This window comes from Mastigoproctus giganteus, chromosome 10 (genome assembly GCF_048544385.1).
Source record: "Mastigoproctus giganteus isolate SK-2022 chromosome 10, ASM4854438v1, whole genome shotgun sequence".
NCBI classification, from domain to species: Eukaryota; Metazoa; Arthropoda; class Arachnida; order Uropygi; family Thelyphonidae; genus Mastigoproctus; species Mastigoproctus giganteus.
The window spans coordinates 223,676,775-223,698,477 of record NC_143584.1 but is presented as its reverse complement, the minus strand read 5'-3'; the positions used below and the strand labels follow the sequence as shown (position 1 = coordinate 223,698,477).

The 21,703-nt window shown below is 36.1% G+C and overlaps 1 protein-coding gene across 1 annotated transcript in view; it reads right to left on the bottom strand.

Annotated features, from left to right (window-relative positions):
• The window catches only part of LOC150079975 (uncharacterized), a 187,449-nt gene that overhangs the window by 40,407 nt on the left and 125,339 nt on the right, over window positions 1-21,703 (bottom strand). Inside the window, exon 10 of the mRNA XM_090383300.1 lies at window positions 8,375-8,533. Within this exon, the coding sequence (XP_090239426.1) occupies window positions 8,375-8,533 (159 nt within the window). The remainder of the gene's footprint in view (window positions 1-8,374; window positions 8,534-21,703) is intronic.

The window sequence follows — 21,703 nt, the reverse complement described above, 5'->3', positions numbered from 1 at the left end:
CCATAGTCAATGAAAAGCACGGCTGCACAGTATCATTTAATCAACACATAAAACAACCAGAAGGTGGGAATTGATCCCTTTTCAGTCTGACTACCACAGAACAAGAAGGAAGTAAGAACCCATTCTCATTTAATCTGATACATACCCATTCGGCTTTGTGTTGCCTATCCCAGTTTGCTGATTCTGACACTATTTTTACAAAATTTTAATTTAACACATTATCTTTTCTCATTTATTAGCACTTCACATTTAATTTCTATTAACTTCAATATAATCACCTAAAAATTAAAGTCAGGCAAAATTGAAAATTGGAATGGGAACAACAGAAACGGGTAGGTATGAGACATTCGTTTAGCCTGGCTATCGGTTTGCTCAAAGCCCCTGAAGAAGTAGCAGACCGATGATCAAGTGAGAGAATGTTATTTACAATTTTCATTGTTTATTATCATTTTTTATTGTTATTTTCATTATTCATCATCATTTTTATTTTCATTTTAATTAATATAATTTTATATAGGCCTTCCAAGCTAAAGCTAGTTTACTTTTACTAACTTGTTAGTTTGGTCCTTATACACCTAATTCCCTACAGATAGATACCATTAAATAAAATTGACTCAAATCCTATAACTTATCTAATTAATAATAAAATTGACTAATGTGTGTGTGTGTGTTTTATAGGAAGTAACAGTTTAAGTTATTATTAATAGTAAAAATAATAATAATAATGGATTATAGACCTGGGACACTGCTATATGCAGAAAGTACCAAACGACCATAATTTCTACATAAGTTAGAGGTGAAGGGCAGTGTGCTAATGTTACAATACTAGTAACGGTACTAAGTTATCCTTATTATTCCTTATTACTTCTACTTCTCTTACGAAGAAAGGCTTAAGTTTTGCGAATTACAGTGTCTGGAAACTAGGCACCAGCGAGGTGATCTGATAGAGGTGTACAAAGCCTTGAATGGTTTGTGCATGCTCAATGCTGATGGGATTCTTCCTCTTGCTCAGAATAATCACCTGAGAGGGCATAAATTCAAATTGAGGAAAGACAGATGTAGGATAGATGTGCGGAAATTTGCCTTTAGCCAGCGGGTGGTTGGTAGGTGGAACAGACTTCCATCCCTTGTCGTGGAAGTTGATAGCCTAAATAAGTTTAAGGCTCAGCTGGACAGGTATTTCGAACGAACAGAGGGGTGAAGTGGAAGTGGTTATTTTTATTTATTTATGTTACTTTTTTTTTTTTTTTTTTTTTTTGGCTGATGCTGCATAAGCTTGCTTTCTTGCATCAAATGCCTCTACTAATGCTAATGCTATATCTTAGCTCCCTTCTTTGTTCACCGTGATAGCGATTTCAGTTCCGTTCGCCCTTTGTCCTCCATAACTAGCGTTACTAGTACCATAACATTAGCACACTGCCCTTCATCACTATTAACTTACATAAATATAGTGAAACTGGAGAATTTATATATTCCCAGATATCGATAAATATCACCAAAGAAAATAGCAGCTCTACTGTTTTTAATCTAAAATCAAGACAATGGGATGTTATTATAAGACACTGATTTACTGGCCCACTATTTCTCCGTACAGCTGTTTGTTGTACTCATTAGAGTCATTAGGCCTATAACATACTCCTCTCTTTTTGCTTTCCCCATGTTATGTCACATCAAACTGACTCAACATTGTACTGGCCACTCATGTCAACTAGATGACATGGGTGGTCAGTGCAATCTCATCATTCATTGCTTTAGCCTTTTTTTGTGCTTCTCAACTAAGAGCATAACCCCTCCTTCCCTCCTCTCCTATCTGTATACATTGTACTCCCCATATTCAAATTCTGCAATCCCTTATTTTTGAGTGAAACCACGTCTCTGAAATCTCAATGTCTGCATTTGATGTCTTGACCAGCACTTCAAATTCATCGAAGTTTATTTACAATACTCCTAGTATTGGTGTACATACAAGTATATATGCACATGCTCTTAATTTTAGTTACCCTAACATGGATCATATATTTACTTGTTTCATGATGTCTTCTAGCAGCTCTTGATTTCCCCAGCACCTTGATTTCTTCTATTGCAAAGGCTCCCCCCCAAGCTAGCAGTTTTCTGACCCACCTCACACTTCCTCAATAGCATCAGCAAATATTCTTGCACCCTTTCTATTTAAGTATATCCCATCCCTGTAGAAGCAGCATCTCCTACTAACAAGCACAGACCATGCTGAGAAAATTCTACACCATGAGCCTTGCACAATCTCTCCAGAGTTTGTGCAAGTCCTTGTCAATAAGAGAGAACTGATTGACGAGGCTCTCATCATCTACTCCCTCCTATTGCGTCTGGACAGAATTGCAGATACTTTCAAATGTAACTTGCTACTCTTTTTCAACATTGCTCTGTACTTGTTAAGTAAATTTGCGGATCTCCTACTCTTAATGTCATTAGTGCCAACATGTACATTATCACCTTTTGTGCCCTTAAAAAACAATATCTTCTCTACAATGTCAAACTTTTGCCCCTGACAGACATACCCTGATCCTATTCCACCTATCCTTTTTGCATGTTTCCCATTTCCCTGCCAATAGAGTCACTGATAACAACAACTAGCCCCTGGGACCAGTGTATTCTGCCTGCCACTGTGTTGCTTGATGGTACAGTGCAAGCTCTAGAGCTGAATGAGAGGTATTGTTAGAATGCGATTAAAAGAATTGGAACTTTAAAAGGGAAAACTTAATGTATTATTTGTTTCAAGATATTGAGGTTGACATTTCAGTTTAATGAATACATTTAAAAGCAATCGGTTTATTTTATGGTGAATTTGAGCAAGGATTTATGAATCAAAGCAGTTTACATTGAAGTTAATCTGGTTTTGATTTTGCTCTGAGAGAAACTACTTTTGGAAATATCATAACCTGATTTAAAAAAAAAAAAAAAGAATTAAAATTAGATGCTGCCTTGTCTTGCCATAACTGCACATTTGAATAGTCAATACGTAAAATCATATATTTATCTAAACTTGTATGCCATGGACTATTTGAATTTTTGCATACCATTACACAAGGCTAACTTTGACAAGTTCTTTAACCAGAACCACTAAGTTATTTATAATTTTAAAAGAAAGAAGGGGAACCAAAACAGTATAGTTCAGATAGGGCAAAGTAAATTGTTCATTCATTCAGCTTAGGGTATTAAAGAAAGATAGATTTGGACTACCCTTTTGTATTTATAAATGAATCACATATTCACATAGGTGACATCCTCTCGAAACTTGGAATTTTTTTTTTTTTTTTTTTTTTTTTAAATCTGGACATTGGACTTTAAATTAATTTCACTGACATACAATCTTTTTACTGATTAATGTAACTATGTATTTTTTAAAGTAAAACGTACACACTGTGACAGTTTTTTTTATTTTTATTTTTTAATGTATATGTATCTTAAATGGTCACACTGGGTGACTTTTGCATATTTATAAATTTACATGTCCATATATCAGTACGTTTCACTCAAAAAAATTTTTTATAGTTTTTTTTTATTTATTAATTTTTTTTTTTTCAGTTCCAAGCGAAAATGGAAAATCACATTAACATACTGTATGCAAGGCAAATATGCTTTTCTATATTATAAAATATATTTTGCAAATATCTTCTTAAAACTACATTTATTTCTTTGACATCTTATTGAAGACATTGTAAATTGAAATTTAGCAACACCCCATACATAAAATATATATACCGGGCGTCCGTAAATGATGTTTCCAATTTTTATATTTTTTTTATTCAGAATCACTTCAAGCTACACTCATGAAACACATACCAGCTGAAAGATCAATTCAATCAGTTTTTTTAAATTTGCCAGAATGGAAAAATGTCAATAGGGCCAAACAAAGGGTTCTGGGTGTTAGCATTTCTTGCAACAAAATCTGTTGTTACAGGATTTCTTTTTGTGGGGTTATATGAAGGAAAATGTGTACATCCTTCCACTACAAAGGACACTGCAGATATAGTTGGTGATATAGTTGTATAGTTGTATTAGTTAAGAAATACATAAAATGCAAGGAAGTGAAGCCAGTCGACATTGCTGGACAGTGCAGTGTCGAGTCAGTTTGGTGTGACATAAGCATTGGGAGATCAAAATTGAGAGTAGGAGTGTGCTATAGGCCTAATGACTCTGATGAGTATAATAAGAAACTGTACGGGGAAATAGAGTGGGCCAGTAAATCAGAGAGTCTTATATTGGGAGATTTTAATTTCCCAGATATTGACTGGAATTTGGGGACTGGTCACTCACACACTAGCAAGGCTTTTGTGGATTTATTGGATGATTGTTTTCTACATCAGCATGTTCGGGAGGCAACTAGAGGGAGTAATACTCTGGATTTGATTATCAGTAGTGATTCTTCATGCATTAAGAATCTGCTGATAAAGGAACCACTAGGTGGCAGTGATCACAGTGTGCTGAAGTGGGATTTACTCAGAGGTAACTACCATTAGGGGTAAAGGGAAGAGTTATTGCTTTCGTAAAGGCGACTACGATGGACTGAGACAGTATTTAAATTCTATACAGTGGGACAAACTGATGATGTTACCAACAGCAATTTCAAAATGGGAAGCATTCAAAGAACTTATCTTGGAAGCTACTAGGCTTTACATACCTACTAAGAAATATTGTTCAAGGTTTAGGCCTAAGTGGATGTCAGATGAACTAATGAGACATATGGCAGAGAAGAAAAATGCATGGGATACATACAAATTAACACATGACACAGAAGCCTATGATAGATACAAGTTGATCTGTAACCAAGTTACAAAGGAGGTTAGGCAGGCGAAGGCAGATTACAAGAAATCTTTGGCAAGGGATGCAAAGAAAAACAGCAAAGAGTTCTTTACTTATGTAAACTCTAGAAGGAAGGGGATGAATCAGATTGGTCCACTTGATATCGATGGGTCAACTGTTGATGATCCTGCTCAGGTAGCTAACAAACTGAATGAATATTTTGCATCAACATTCACACATGAGGAGTTATTCAGCGAGGGGAATGCCAGAGGTGTATTCAACTCTGGCAGTAAGCTAGAGAATCTCGTAATAACTGAGAGTAAAGTGGAGGAGAAATTGTTGAAGATAAATACAAGAAAGGCACCTGGGGTGGATGGGATCTATCCAGTTATATTAAAGGAGGCAGCAAAGGAAGTAAGCAAACCCTTAGCCATAATTATGGGAGCTTCCATGGACTCAGGGGAAGTACCCATGGACTGGAGATGTGCAAATGTGACCCCAATTCACAAAGGAGGATCAAAGGGCGACACAAGTAATTATAGACCTGTTAGTTTAACTTCTGTTCGTGGAAAATTAATGGAGGCACTGGTTAAAGAAGCACTGCAGGATCATCTAGACAAGACTTCAGTTATAGCTCAGACACAGCATGGTTTTCTTAAGGGGAAGTCTTGCCTGACCAATTTCATTGGATACTATGATGCAGTCACAAAAGAACTGGATGCAGGGAATAACTTTGATATTATATACTTGGATCTTAGAAAGGCTTTTGATACTGTTGCACATGGAAAACTGCTGCACAAATTGGAGCAGTGTGGCATTGGAGGCAAATTGCTGCTATGGATAAAGGGGTGGTTGAGGGGGAGAAGACAGAGAGTGGTAATCAATGGACACTGCTCATTGTGGACTAATGTTATTAGTGGAGTCCCTCAGGGTTCAGTATTGGGTCCATTATTGTTTTCTGTATTTATAAATGATATTGATGATGATATATCAAGCTTAATGTCGAAGTTTGCAGACGATATGAAGGTTGGCAGGGTTGTCAAGGATACTACTGACACTATGCTACTGCAACAGGACCTGGAAAGGTTGAGCAGATGGGCTGAGAGGTGGCAAATGAAGTTTAACATTGACAAATGTAAAGTACTACATATGGGAAACAGCAACCCCAGAGCAACGTATCAACTCTGTGGTACTACACTGACAGTGGTAGAGAATGAAAGGGACCTGGGGGTGGTTGTGCAGGCAGATATGAAGTTCTCTGAGCAGTGCAGACGGGCTGCAAGAGTAGCTCATGGTGTATTGTCAATGATATATAGGAATTTTTCTAGCAGGGATAAGGAGGTGATTATTCCCTTGTATAAGGCAATGGTCAGGCCACACCTAGAGTACCTAGAGTACTGTAGAGTACGTTATGGATTGCTAACTGTTTTTTTTTTTTGTAATTGTGAATCCAATTTTCTCTCTGACCACTCACTGCACGGATGGTAAATAACATCTACACTAATGCTAGTGTTTCCCATAGTTCAGTTCCTTCTCACACTCTTTTCCTCTTGTATATTAATTAACTTCTTCCATCAACTGGACATCCTATATCTTTAGTTTCACTGATGATAGTGCATTCCATTCCACTTTCCAGTTTGAGAAACCTTGCCCTGCACAAACAACTTCAACTTTTGAAATATGCATTATTAATTCCTTAAATGCTGATTTCCAGGTAATTCTGCAGTGGGCAAAAGATAACTAGTTAATTTCAATCCTGAAACTCAGTCCTATCTCTTTTTTTTATCTCGCAAACTAGATTTTGAACAGGTTTTACAAAAATGATTCTTCTGCTCCAACTCATCTTCAATAAAACTCAAATTTCTAGACAAGAATGCAAACAAGGTTTGGCTATTAAATAATGAGACTGTTGCAATAAAATAAATATAATGAAATATTTCATAACTTACAAGTTGTCCCCTTCAAAATATGTTTTTCCAAGCACAGAAATATGTCTGAAAGTCATCCTCTGTAAGCCCTTTTTAATATTCTCATTTTTTTCTGAATGTCTTCAATGAACTGAAAATGGGTTCCCTTAAGTACACTTTTCATTTCAGGGAAAAGAAAAAAAGGTACAAGCAGCTAGGTTTGGAAAGTAGCAATTTGTTTTTTGTCGGAAACTTGCGAACAGAGAACACATTATGTGCTGGAGCATTGTCCCGATGGAGTATGCAACCATCATTCAACAAATTTAGGACTCTTCCTTTCCATTTTTTCGTGCAGCTTTATTAGAATTCCAATGTAGTATGTTTGATTGATAGTCAATTTGATGTGATGCATTCAGCCATAATAATTCCTTTAATATAAAAGAAAACAAGATGCATGGTTTTTATTTTTTATTTTATTTTATTTTTTTCCCCAGTCAGGGGGATTGTATTGTCTTCCATTGCATTGACTGTCTTTTAGTTTCTGGGTTGTAATGGAACAGCCAACTTTCATCACAAGTACAGTAGACTGCTGAAATAATGGCACTCCAAATAATGGAACATTCCAGCTAGCGGCACATTGAAATTGGATGTTTACATACAGCACAGATGTCCTGTATGTCCTGTAATAATGGCACTCCAAATAATGGAACATTCCAGCTAGCGGCACATTGAAATTGGATGTTTACATACAGCACAGATGTCCCACAGTGCTGAAAAAAGAAAACGGCAAGTTACGTGACTACTGTATTTGTTTACATTCGCTATTTTGAAAGCGAATTCTGTACAGATATCATGGATTATACCTCTGTTCTGCATTTATTTTAAATTAAAATCCCTCACTGTTTCTCCTACAGTCAATAAACCTTATACAGAGAAGAAAAGAAGAACAACATTAAAGCTTAGTGACAAACTTGATATAATCCAAACTATTACATTGGGGTCACCTGGAAAGTTAATTCATATACCCATGTGTATTATGTCTGTAAATTGCATGTTCTCTCGTCAATTTGCCAATTTTGTTGGATGAAAAACACCAATTTCTGGGGGAAAAAATCTTGCTATCTATGTCTGAGATTGACTAACTCAGCCATGGAGTGAAAAAAAAGTCCATAAAAGTTCCTTTCTACGTATTTCCTGAAAATTACAATCAACAGAAATTCAAGTTATTTGTTATTTGGTTTTTTTTTTTTTTTTTTAGGAGCATTAGCAACTAAGGCCATATTGCTCCAGGGATATGCGGTGGTCATTCCCTGACCTTTCCGCATCCTCCGTATTTGGCGGTCACGGGCTGAAATCCCGGTCTAATCAAGAAGAGTGTGCTACTCACTGCTGCTCCTGCCCACCTGGCTACGGAGGCCCAGAAATTCAAGTCTAATGTCACAAGTCTTCTTTCATCTTCTCAACCTTTAGCCCACGATCAGTACTAAGTACTATGGGTCCTAATACCTCGTGTTGGAGTTTTCATAATAAAAAAATGGGGGGAGGGGGGGAGGGATATTAGATCAGCGGTCTCAAAACGGTAGTTTGCAAAAGAATTTTGACCAGCCTGTAGTATTAATGTCATTTCCACCTATATAAAACTATCTGAATTACATAATTTCATTTGCTCCTTACATCAAACTACTTACATCAAACTCTTGCATCTGAAACTTCTCGTTACAGTAAACACATTTCACACAGATCATAGGGCACTTGCTCATGACATGTTCATGCAGGGTCTTCTTATTCATTGTTGCATTACAATGTGGACAGATGACGCTGGCCATACTGTAATTATTTTCATTTTCCTGAGGGTGATATAAAATATGATAGAAAGTTTTTATACAAAATTATTAATAGGAAATACAAAATCATCTACACAGAATTCATAATCCATATTCAGAAATCTTAATTATACTTAAATTAAAATATTTAAGAACTATTAATATATACGAATAACTGCGTTATTCTTTATTAAATTTGTTAAACTAATACACTATCAGATTAAACAATATATTATTAACATTACACTTTGGACATATTTTCCAAAAATACCTTTTAAGCTTTGTAAAATTATTTCAGAAAACATAGCTAAGTCAAATGATAAGACACTGTCTAATCCAATAAATCAGTACCTGTAGTTAACACTAACTACTTTTATTGAATCATGCTTCTAGAAAAATGTACTGAACTTGAATAAAATTTTATATATCAGCTTTATGGACATCAAGAATTGTTAAAAAATGTACAATACTGAGAGCTATTTTATTTCAACACAGCAGGAAGTACAACAATATATATGCACTAATGATATTAAGAGTAGGAGATTGGCACAATTACTTAACAAGTACAGGTCATTGTTGAACAAAAGCTGAGAATTAAGGTTGAATTTGAAAGTGTCTGCAATTCTGCCCAGACACGATAGGAGGGAGTATATGATGAGAGCCTTGTCGATCAATTCAGCCCTGGAAAGACTGTGCAAGGCTCAAAGGATAGAATTTTTTTCAGCCTGGTCTGTACTTGTTAACAGGAGAGACTGCTTCTACAGGGATGGGATACACTTAAATAGAAAGGGTGCAAGAATATTTGCTGATGCTATCGAGGCAGTGTTAGGTGGGTTGGAAAACTGATAGCTTGGGGGGATACAAGGACTAATAGTTTAACAGTAGCCGTAGGCAGAGGTGAAGGTGATTCTTGCACTTCTATTAGAATAAGTAGTGATCTGGAGCAAGGAGTGTTGGGGGTTTTCAGGGACGGATGGCAGTCATCCTGAAATAGGTGGGTATATGGGACGTGTTACGGTAACTAGGAATAGGAGCATGTATGCTTGCATGAATACCAATACTAGAAGTATAGTAAATAAATTTGATGAATTTGAAGTGTTGGTTAAGACATCAACGGCGGATATTGTTGGGATAGCAGAGATGTGGTGTCATACAGATATAAGGAATGCAGAACTGGAATTTGGGGAGTACAATGTGTACAGAAAGGATAGACAGGATAGAAAGGGAGGAGGTGTTATGTTCTCAATTAAGAAAAACATAAAATCAAAAGAAGTGCACCCAGTTGATTGGATACTATGATGCAGTCACAAAAGAACTGGATGCAGGGAATAACTTTGATATTATATACTTGGATCTTAGAAAGACTTTTGATACTGTTGCACTGTTGAGTCAGTTTGGTGTGACATAAGCACTGTGAAAGCAAAAATAAGAGTAGGAGTGTGTTATAGGCCTAATGACTCGAATGAGTACAATGAACAATTATACAGAGAAATAGGGTGGGCCAGTAAATCAGAATGTCTTATAATGGGGGATTTTAACTTCCCAGATATTGACTGGAACTTGTGGGTTGGTCACTCACACACTAGTCAGACTTTTGTGGATTTATTGGATGATTGTTTTCTGCAGCAGCATGTTCGAGAGGCAACCAGAGAGAGTAATACTCTTGATCTGGTTATCAGCAGTGATCATTCGTGTATTAAGAATTTGCAGATAAAGGAACCACTAGGTGGCAGTGATCACAGTGTACTGATGTGGGATTTACTTAAAGATATAATTACCATCAGGGGTAAAGGAAAGGGTATTTTGCTTCCGTAAAGGTGAGTACAGTGGTCTCAGAAAGTTTTTAAATTCTGTACAGTGGCATAAACTGATGATGTTACCAACAGTAAATTCTAAGTGGGAAGCATTCAAGGAATTAATCGTGGATGCTTCTAAAAGTTTCATACCTATTAAGAAATATTGTTCAAGATTTAGGCCTAAATGGTTATCTAATGGACTAATGAGACTCTTAACAGGGAAGAAAAATGCATGGGATGCATATAAATTATCAAGCGACTCAGAAGCCTATGGCAGAAATAAGTTAATCTGTAATCAGGTCACTAAAGAGGTTCGGAGGGCGAAGGCAGATTATGAGAAATCCTTGGCAAAAGATGCTAAGAAAAACAGCAAGGATTTCTTTACTTATATAAACTCTAAAAGGAAGGGCATGAATCTCATTGGTCCACTTGACATCGATGGTTCGACTGTTGATGATCCTGCTCATATAGCAAACAAACTGAATGAGTATTTTTCATCTACATTCACACATGAGGAATTATTAAGGTTTGAAAATGGCAGAAGGTTATCAAATTGTAGCAGGATACTTAATGATTTTGTAATAACTGAGAGCAAAGTGGAGGAGAAATTGTTGAAGTTAAACATAAGAAAAGCATTTGGGGTGGATGGGATCTATCCAGTTATATTAAAGGAGGCGGCAAAGCAACTAAGCAAACCCTTAGCCATAATTATAAGAGCATCCTTGGCAGGGGAGGTTCCCACGGACTGGAGATGTGCAAATGTATCGCCAATTCACAAAGGGGGATCGAAGGGTGACACAAGTAATTACAGACCACTTAGTTGAACTTCTGTTCTGGGTAAAATAATGGAGTCACTGATTAAAGATGCATTGCAGGATCATCTAGACAAGACTGCAGCAATAATTCAGACACAGCATGGGTTTGTTAAGGGAAAGTCTTGTCTGACAAATTTGATAGGATATTATGATGTGGTTACAAAGGAACTGGATGCAAAAAATAATTTTGATATCATATATTTGGATTTCAGGAAAACTTTTGACACTGTTGCGCATGGAAGACTATTGTACAAATTGGAGCAGAATGGTATTAAGGGTAAGTTGCTACAATGGATAAAAGGATGGTTAAGTGGGAGAAGACAGAGGGTGGTAATAAATGGGTGCTGCTCTTCTTGGACTAATGTTATTAGTGGAGTCCCACAGGGTTCGGTGTTAGGTCCACTGTTGTTTTGTATATTTATCAATGATATTGATGAAGGTATATCAGGCTTAATGTCGAAGTTTGCAGATGATACAAAGGTTGGCAGGGTTGTTAATGACAGTAATGGCAGTGTGCTACTGCAACAGGATCTAGATAATTTGGGCAGATGGGCTAAGAAGTGGCAACTGAAGTTTAACCTTGACAAATGCAAAGTACTGCATATGGGTAGAAGTAACCCCAGAGAAATGTACCAACTGTGTGGTACTACACTTAAGGTGGTAGAAAATGAAAAAGACCTGGGAGTAATTGTGCAGTCAGATATGAAGTTCTCTGAGCAGTGTAGACAGGCTGCCAGGACAGGTCATGGGGTTTTGTCAATGATATATAGGAATTTTGCTAGCAGGGAAAAGGAGGTGATTATCCTTCTGTATAAGGCAATGGTCAGGTTACGCCTTGAGTACTGCATACAGGTCTGGAGGCCTCATTTTAGGAAGGATGTAGATTTACTTGAGCGTGTACAGAGAAGGGCAACAAGATTGGTGAGGGAAATGAAGGGATCCTCTTACCAAGAGAGGCTTAAGTTCTGCAAATTGCAGTGGCTGGAGACTAGGCACCTGCGCGGTGATCTGATTGAGGTATACAAGGCCTTGAATGGGTTGAGCACACTGAATTCTGATGGGATCCTTCCACTTGTTCAGATTACGAACCTAAGGAGGCATAAATTCAAATTATGAAAAGACAGATGTAGAATAGATGTGCGGAAATTTGCCTTTAGCCAGCGGGTGGTTAATTGCTGGAACAAACTTCCATCTGTCGTTGTGGAAGTTGATAGGTTGAATAAATTTAAGGAGGAACTGGACAGGCATTTGGAGGGAATGGTGTGATTTGTTTTTTTTTTTTTTTGGCTGATGCTGCATAAGCTCATACACATGCTCTCTTGCATCACATGCCACTACTACTACTACTAATATAGTCATGTGGACAATATAATCTATCCACATGACTATATGGATAATATAAAATGCAAAATTAACATTCAAATAACTAATACCTCTAAATTTGTGTTAGGGTAACTAAGAGTAAGAAGAAGTGCATGTATACTTGCATGTACACTAATGCTAGAAGTGTAAATAAAATTTAAATAATTTAAATAAAATGTAAATAAAATTGATGAATCTGAAGTGCTGAACAAGACATTAAAGGCAGATATCGTTCGGTATCAGAAACGTGGTGTCACACAGATATAAGCAATGCATAATTGAAACTTGGGGAGTACAATGTGTACAGAAAGGACAGACAGGGTTGGAAGAGAGGAGAGGTTATGCTGTTAGTTAACAAACACAAAATCTAAGGAAGTGTATCCAATTGATGTTGGTGGACAGTGCAATGTTGAGTCTGTTTGGTGCAGCATAAACACTGGGAAAAGGAAAATGAGAGTATGAGTGTGTTATAGGCCTAATGGTTAAACAGCTGTGCAGGAAAATAAAATGGGCCAGTAAATCAGAATGTCTTGTAATGGGGGATTTTAACTTTCCAGATATTGACTGGAACTTGTGATTGGTCACTCGCACGCTAGCAAGACTTTTGTGGATGTATTGGAGGATTGTTTTCTACAAGAACTTGTTCAAGGGGCAACCAGAGGGAGTAATATCCTTCACCTGATTATCAGCAGTGATTATTCATGCATTAAGAATTTGTGGATAAAGGAACCACTAAGTGACAGTGATCACAGTGTACTGATGTGGGATTTACTTAAAGATGTAACTACCATCAAGGGTAAAGGCAAGGGTTTTTGTTTTCATAAAGGTGACTACAGTGGTCTCAGAGATTTTTTAAATTCTATACAGTGGGATCAACTTATGATGTCACCAACAGTGAATTCTAAATAGGAAGCCTTCAGGGACTTAATCTTGGAGGCTACTAGGCTTTTCATACCAACTAAATACTGTTCAAGCCTAAATGGATGTTAGATGAATTAATGAGGCTTGTGGCAGAGAAAAAAAATGCATGGGACGCATATAAATTATCAGGTGACACAGAAGCCTATGGGAGATATAAGCTAGTCTGTAATCAAGTCACAAAGAAGGTTAGGCAAGCAAAGCCAGATTACAAGAAATCTTTGGCAAAGAATGCAAAGAAAAACAGCAAAAAGTTCTTTACTCGTGTAAACTCTAGAAGGAAGGGAATGAATCAGATTGATCCACTTAGCATAGATGGTTCGACTATTGATGATACTGCTCAAGTAGCTGATAAACTGAATGAGTATTTTTCATCTACATTCACACAGGAGGAGTTATTCAAAGAGGGGAATGCCAGAAGTTTATCAAAGTCTAATAGGGAGCTAAGTGATTTTGTAATTGTTGAAATTAAACATAAAAAAGGCACTTGTGGCAGATGGAATCTATCCAGTTATAATGAAAGAGGCAGCAAGGGAAGTAAGCAAACCCTTAGCCATAATTATGAGAGCTTCCTTGGACTCAGGGGAGGTCCCCATGGACTGAAGGTGTGTAAATGCATCCCCAATTCACAAAGGGGGTTAATAATTATATACCTGTTAGTTTAACTTCTGTTCTGGGGAAAATAATGGTGTCACTGGTTAAAGAGGTGATACAGGATCATCTAGACAAGACAGCAGTAATAGTTCAAACACAGCATGGGTTTGTTAAGGGGAAACCTTGTCTGACCAATTTGATTGGATACTACGATGTGGTCACAAAGGAACTGGATGCTAAAAATAATTTTTATATCATAAACAGTAGTGCCCCCATATCCATTGATTCGGTATCCGCTGATTCACTTACCCACAGTTAACCAGGGAAAATAAACGAAAAAAAACTTAACATGTACTACTCATGTGTCCAATAATACAATGCTTCCCTTTATTTTCTACAATTCGCATATGGTTTGGTCACCAACATTATAATGATTCTTTAGAGATTTAACGGGTGCACCGTTTTCAAACTTTTGAATAATTTTGAAGTTTTTGTTTAATTTTAAAGCACAATTCTTGCATTTGCCCATCATTTTCACAATTTCTAAAAAAAAAAAAAAATTCTGACATCCCTGACATAATTAATGGAAGAACATTTGTCTTTTTGTAGTGCGACGGAACACAACAATCGACGTGACGCACTAAATCAAACTAAACATTTGGTCTCTTTTTTTGTGTTTTGAGTGGTAGGTGTGAAGACAGTGTTGGGGGGGGGGAGTTGCAAGATAATAGATACACTAATCTCCCAATGAGATTAGTGTATCTATTATCTTGCTGGTTCTTGTCGTTTATTTACAACTTGCAAAATATCTGTTTATACCTATTCTAGTTATTACTTGAATTTTACGATTTTTGGTTGATTGTTTTTAAATTTTTATTTGGAGTCTTGAAGTGTCTTGGTTAATCCAATCCCGGTAAATCAAGAGTTTGCTGTATTAGTATTAGTATTAGTATTAGTAACGGCCGCATGGTGCAAGAAAGCCTATGGCTTATGCTGCACCAGCCAAAAAAAAAAAAAAAAAAATCCGAACAAAACAATGATAAAAACAAAAAAAAAAAAAAAATAATAATAATAAATAAATAACTAAATAATAATAATTAATAAATAAAAAAAAATAAAATAAAAACGAAATTAAACCTATCATCCTATGTGCTTCCCTTACCCAAAAGTACTATCCAGATGACCTTTGAATTTCCCCAAACTGTCGGCCTCTACCACCCATGAAGGCAACTTATTCCAGTAATTTATAACTCGCTGGCTAAAATAGAACTTCCTGCAATCCAATCTAAACATTTCCCCCCGTAACTTGAATTTATGTCCCCTAGTTCTAGCATCATTTATAATCTTGAAAATTTTGCCCTCATTCATTTTACTGATGCCTCTCAGAGCCTTAAACACCTCAATCAAATCTCCTCTAAGGTGTCTAGTTTCCAAACTCTGCAACCCACATATTCGAAGTCTTTCTTCATAAGGACGCCCTTTTGCCGATCTCACCAGGCGAGTTACCCTTCTTTGCACCCTTTCAAGAAGCTCGATGTCTTTCTTCAGGTGCGGTCTCCATACTTGAACACAGTATTCCAAGTGTGGTCTAACATAAGCCTTATATAATGGGATTATCACGTCCCTATCTCTACTTGCAAAAGTTCGATAGATCATCGATAGGACACCATGGGCCTTCCTTGCAACCTGTTTACAATGCTCAGAGAATTTCATGTCTGACCGTATCGTAACACCCAAGTCCCTTTCCTCCAGTACTGGCTTTAGTTGAACTCCACCAAGTGAATAAGTTTTTTTGGGATTACTGTTTCCCAGGTGTAATACCTTACACTTTGTTGGATTAAAGCACAGCTGCCATTTTTCTGACCATTCCTGAAGTCTATCTAGGTCTCTCTGAAGAAGCTCAGCTTGACAGTGATCATTAACTACTCTCCCAATTTTAACATCATCTGCAAATTTAGACATCACGCCCTCTATCCCTTCATCAATGTCGTTTATGAAAATTAAAAACAACAGTGGTCCTAATACTGATCCTTGGGGAACCCCACTTCTTACATCAACCCAATCTGAGGAATAGCCATTTATCACAACCCTCTGCCTCCTGCCCTGAAGCCATCCTTCTATCCATCTAAGGATTTTCCCAGTGATTCCAACCTGTTCCAGCTTATAAAGCAACCGCTCATGTGGGACTGAGTCAAAAGCTTTGCTGAAATCTAAATAAACAATGTCGAAATTATTCCCTAAATCCAGCTCGTGAGTGACCCTTTCGAAATAGCGAACCAGATTTGTTAAACATGATTTTCCCTTTACGAAACCATGCTGAGTATCCTTGAGAATTTCAATTCGATCCAAATGATCCTGAATTCCACCCTTGATCATTGCCTCCATGATTTTCCCTACTACTGAAGTCAGACTGACAGGTCGATAATTTCCAACTTCACTTTTAGAGCCACCCTTATGTATGGGAGATACATTTGCACTTTTCCAATCCAAGGGAATCTCCCCAGAGTCTAATGATGCTCGCATAATTAGCCTCAATGGTTCAATGCATTCGCTTGCTGCCTCTCTTAAGATTATAGGGTATATTCCATCAACTCCAGGAGCCTTACTGGTCTGTAGGCTCGAAAGTTTTTTCATTAAATAATCTTGCGAAATTTCAATATCATTAATTACATATTTTTTAACTTCGCTCCCACAATTTCCCTCTGCCACAAAAGGCTTTTCATTTGTAAATATCGATGCAAAATAACTGTTGAGTTCATCTGCAACGGCAGCTGGTGTATTTATTACTATCCCCTTTCCCTTACATAAAGGTCCGATCTGGTTTATCCTGCTCTTCTTGGCATTTATATATGTGAAGAATTCTTTATCCCCCCTCTTTGCTCTGTTTGCTAGTGATTTCTCATAAACTGCCTTTGCCTGTCGAACTTTTTCTGTGGCTCTATTACACATCACCTTGTAGCTGTTATAGGCTTCAGTACTTTTTATTGTTCTGTAACCTTTCCATGCCACCTTTTTTTGCTCAAGTAATGCGGCAACTTCACTAGTCATCCAACTTGGAACCCTCCTCGTGGAGTATTTTTTTAATGGTATATACGCATTCAAGGCATCTGTGATTAATGTTTTAAAAGCGTACCACAGTTCAATTGTATTCATTCTCTGCGCGATATCTACCCAGTTAATAGAGGCCATGTAGTACCTTAAGGCATCGTAATTTCCTTTTCTGAAATTAAAACCCATTCCTTTGCCTTTTACTTCTGCTACCTCTCTCGTCATCTTTATTATTACTTTATTATTATTACCCTATTTAATGTTGGTATGTCTTAATGTGTGTTTAATTTATACATTAAATTTCGTTATACGTATGTATATACAAGAAAATCAATACAAGATTGTATATACTGCAGATATAAGCAGGTGTTTGCTTATATCTGCGGTTTCAGCCATCCACGGTAGGTCTTGCAACGTATTCCCCGTGGATACGGGGATCTTACTGTACTTGGATTTCAGGAAAGCTTTTGATACTGTTGCACATGGATGACTGCTCTACAAATTGGAGTGGTATGGCATTAAGGGAAAGTTACTGCAATGGATAAAGGGGATGGTTGAGTGGGAGACGGCAGAGAGTAGTAATAAATGGATGCTACTCTATGTGAACTAATGTTATTAGCGGAGTTCCCAAGGTTCGGTGGTGGTCCCATTGTTGTCTTGTGTATTTATCAATGATATCGACGAAGGTATATCAGGCTTAATGTCCAAGTTTGCAGATGATACAGAAGTTGGCAGAGTTGTTAATGACAGTAAAAACAGTATGCTACTGCAACAGGATCTAGAAAAGTTAGGCAGATGGGCTGAGAAGTGGCAACTGAGATTTAACATTTACAAATGCAAAGTACTCCATATGGGTAGCAGTAACCCAAGAGAAACATACCAACTGTGTGGTACTACACTCAGGGAGGTGGAGAATGAAAAAGACCTTGGGGTAATTGTGCAGTCAGATATAAGTTCTCTGAGCAGTGCAGATGGGCTGCCAGAATAGGTCATTGAGTGTTGTCAATGATATATAGGAATTTTGCTAGAAGAGACAAGCAGGTGATTATCACTTTGTATAAGGCAATGGTCAGGCCACACCTTGAGTATTGTATAGAGGTCTGGAGGCCTCATTTTAGGTAGGATGTAGAGTTGCTAGAATGAGTACAGAGAAGGGCAACAAGATTGGTGAGAGGAACAAAGGGGTGCACTTACGAAGAAAGGCTTAAGTTCTGCAAGTTGCAGCATCTGGAGACTAGGCATCTGCGAGGTGTACAAGGCCTTGAATGGTTTTAGCAGGCTCAATGCTGATGGGATACTTCAGCTTGCTCAGATTAAGAACCTGAGGGGGGCACAGATTCAAATTGAGGGAAGACAGTTGTAGAATAGGTGTCTTTAGCCAGCGGGTAGTTGATTGTTGGAACAGAACTTCCATCTGTTGTTGTGGAAGTTGATAGCTTAAATAAATTTAAAGCTGAACCAGACAAATATTTGGAGTGACGTGATTGGATAGGTGAAATGGGAAGGGATTTTTTTTTTTTTTTTTTTGGCTGATGTTGTATAAGCTTGCTTTCTTGCATCATATGCCTCAACTAATACTAATTTTATAAAACAACAAATTCTAACAATGGAACAAAGAACAAAAATGAAAAGAGTTGATACTAACTCAATTAAGAAAACTAATAATAATAATTTGCTAAGAAAATAAGATGCACATTTAAGTAAACTTACCTGTCACTAAATAAACATCCCTATATTTCACAATTTAATTAAACCTCCCAAAATTACCATTTTCATTAAAAACAAAGAGGAAAAAATGTAAATTAACTAGAAAGAAAATATACATAAAAACAAAAAATATACATATATTTATCTGTATTTTGCAATGTGTGCAACAAAATAGGTTAGAAGGAATAGACGGAAAAATTATTTCATTCCTAGGCAATGTCTATGAGTGATTATAACACAAAATATTATTAAAAAAAAATCCAGAAATTACAAATTCATTTAAGCTGTATATGCTTCTAAACTCCATTCAAAAGAGTGCAATTAGGTTAATTAATGACATCTCTAACAGAATCTCTCCACACTGTGTAACATACACCTTATGTTTCTGTTGCATGCCTTTTTTACAGATACTTCCATGGGCACTGTTCTTCTGAATTGTCTTCTATAATTCCTGCTCTCTCTTCCAAACCAATCCAGACAACACATGTTGCAACCAGTCAACATCCTTTTACCGAACCAAGTTCAAACTCACAGAACCACTTTTCTTCTTCATTTATTCATTCAATTTCTGTTTTCTGGAACAACCTCCCTTCATGTGTAGTTACTGAAAATTACAATCTACGGAAGTTCAAGTCTCATGTCAAAAATTGTTCTTTTATCTTCGACCTTTAACCCACAATCAGTACGAAGTAGTATAGGTTCTAATACCTTTCGTGTTGGGGTTCTAATTAAAAAAAAAAAAAAAAGTGCATGTTAGATCAGTGGTCTCAAAATGGTAGTCTGCAAAAGAATTTTGACCAGCCCACAATTATTAATGTCATTTCCACCTATATAAAACTATCTGAAATACAGAATCTCATTTGCTCCAAACTTACATCAAACTCTTGCATCTGAAACTCCTTGTTACAGTAAAGACATTTCACACAGATCATAGGGGACTTGCTCGTGAAATGTTCATGCAGAGTCTTCTGATTCATTGTTGCATTACAATGAGGACTGGTGACCTTGGCTAAACCACAATTCTTTTCATGTTCCTGAGGATGATATAAAATATGATAGAATGTTTCTGTACAAAATTATTAATAGGAAATACAAAGTCGTCCACACATAATCCATATTCAGATATATTAATTATACTTAAATTAAAATATTTAACAACTATTAATATGTGCGAATAATTGCTGTTTTCTTTATTAAATTTGTTAATCTAAATACACTATCAGATTGAACAATATATTATTGTTTAATCTGATAGTGGCACTTGACACGTTTTCCAAAAAAATCTTTTAAGCTTTGTAAAATTATTTTGGAAAACAAAGCCAAGTCAAATTATAAGTCACTGACTAATCCAATAAATCAATACTTGTAGTTAACGTTAACTACTTTTATATAACATGCTTCTAGAAAATGTATTGAACTTGAAGAAAATATCAGCTTTATGGATATCAGGAATTGTTAAAAAATGTACAATGTTGAGAGCTATTTTATTTCAAGACAATGAATATTACACAGCAGGAAGTACAACAATATAGTCATGTGGACAATATATGGCAAAATCAACATTCAAATAACTAATACCTCTAAATTTTATAAAACAAAACATTCTAACAATGAAACAAAGAACAAAAATATGAGGAGAGTTGATACTAACTCAATTAAAAAAAAAATAATAATAATAATTTGGTTAGAAAATAAGATGCAGATTTAAGCAAACTAACTTGTCACTAAATAAATATTCCTACAGTACACAATTTAATTAAAACCTACCAAAAATTACCATTTTCATTAAAAAAACAAAAGGGGAAAAAATGTAAAATAACTAGAAAGAAAAAAATATATATATAAAAACAAAAGATCTAGAAGAATAAAAGAGATTACCACAATATAGCCAATAGCACACTTCTGGATCACACACTCCAAAATGTAAACAGATAAAATAAAATTTAATTTAATTTAATTAATTCTTACACTCACAGTAATATAAATGATTTGAAGCACCCCAGAATCGAAGACTAAGGTCCCCCAACCTGACCCCAAAATACATCAACCCACCCTTTTGCAACTATGAGCGAGAGATCAGGCAAAAATTTGATTATTAAGGAATTAAAGTAATATAAACAAATTTTAAAACTTTTCTTCCTTAAGCTTACTAGGCTTTTCAACAAACTGTCTTGATCACAGGTTGGAAATAATGCAGAGCGTGTATGTCAAGATATTAAATAGCAGGATTATTTGTCTTGGAACATGCATACAAAAGACCATAAATCCGAGATGATATAATGGACAGCGAATTTTTGCTTCATTAAATAAAAATGTATGACTTTCATTAATAGCATGAAAAGTCAATTTTGACACTGTTGCACAGAAAGAGGAGGCATGTTGCTTCACCCTCAAATCCAGAGTACACTGTGTAGAGCCTATGTTGATAAGACTAATCGCATTCGCCGCAGGAAATGTATACATAGATCATTAACTTGTGCTGAGAAAGAAGGAAGGACTGAGCATTTTTTTTTTTTTTTTTTTTTTTTGTATAGTGCATAGTTTCCACATTGGTCTAGCTACAATTTTGAACTCTGTATTTCTAAAGTCTGCTGAGTTGTTTGAGCCACTGTTCAACATATGGAATAAAAATGAAGTATTTTTATGGAATAAAAATGAAGAAGTTTTTTAAACAGAGGATAACCTCTGTTTAAAAATCTGTTAATTAATGTAACTATCTCTGAGTCTAAAGCAGGTTTCTGCATGCAGAAATATACCAGATAGTTATTATAATGCAGAAACATACCAGCTGTTTTATACCCAGAGTTTTATAATTATAATTAGCTCTGGAAAATTTTGGAATGATATTTTTTTTTGAAGGCAATGTTTTAGAAAAGAAATACTGTATAGTACTTTTGTGCAGAATATCTTAATGTTGACTTAATATAATCTTGTATGTATGTAATCAACTTAAT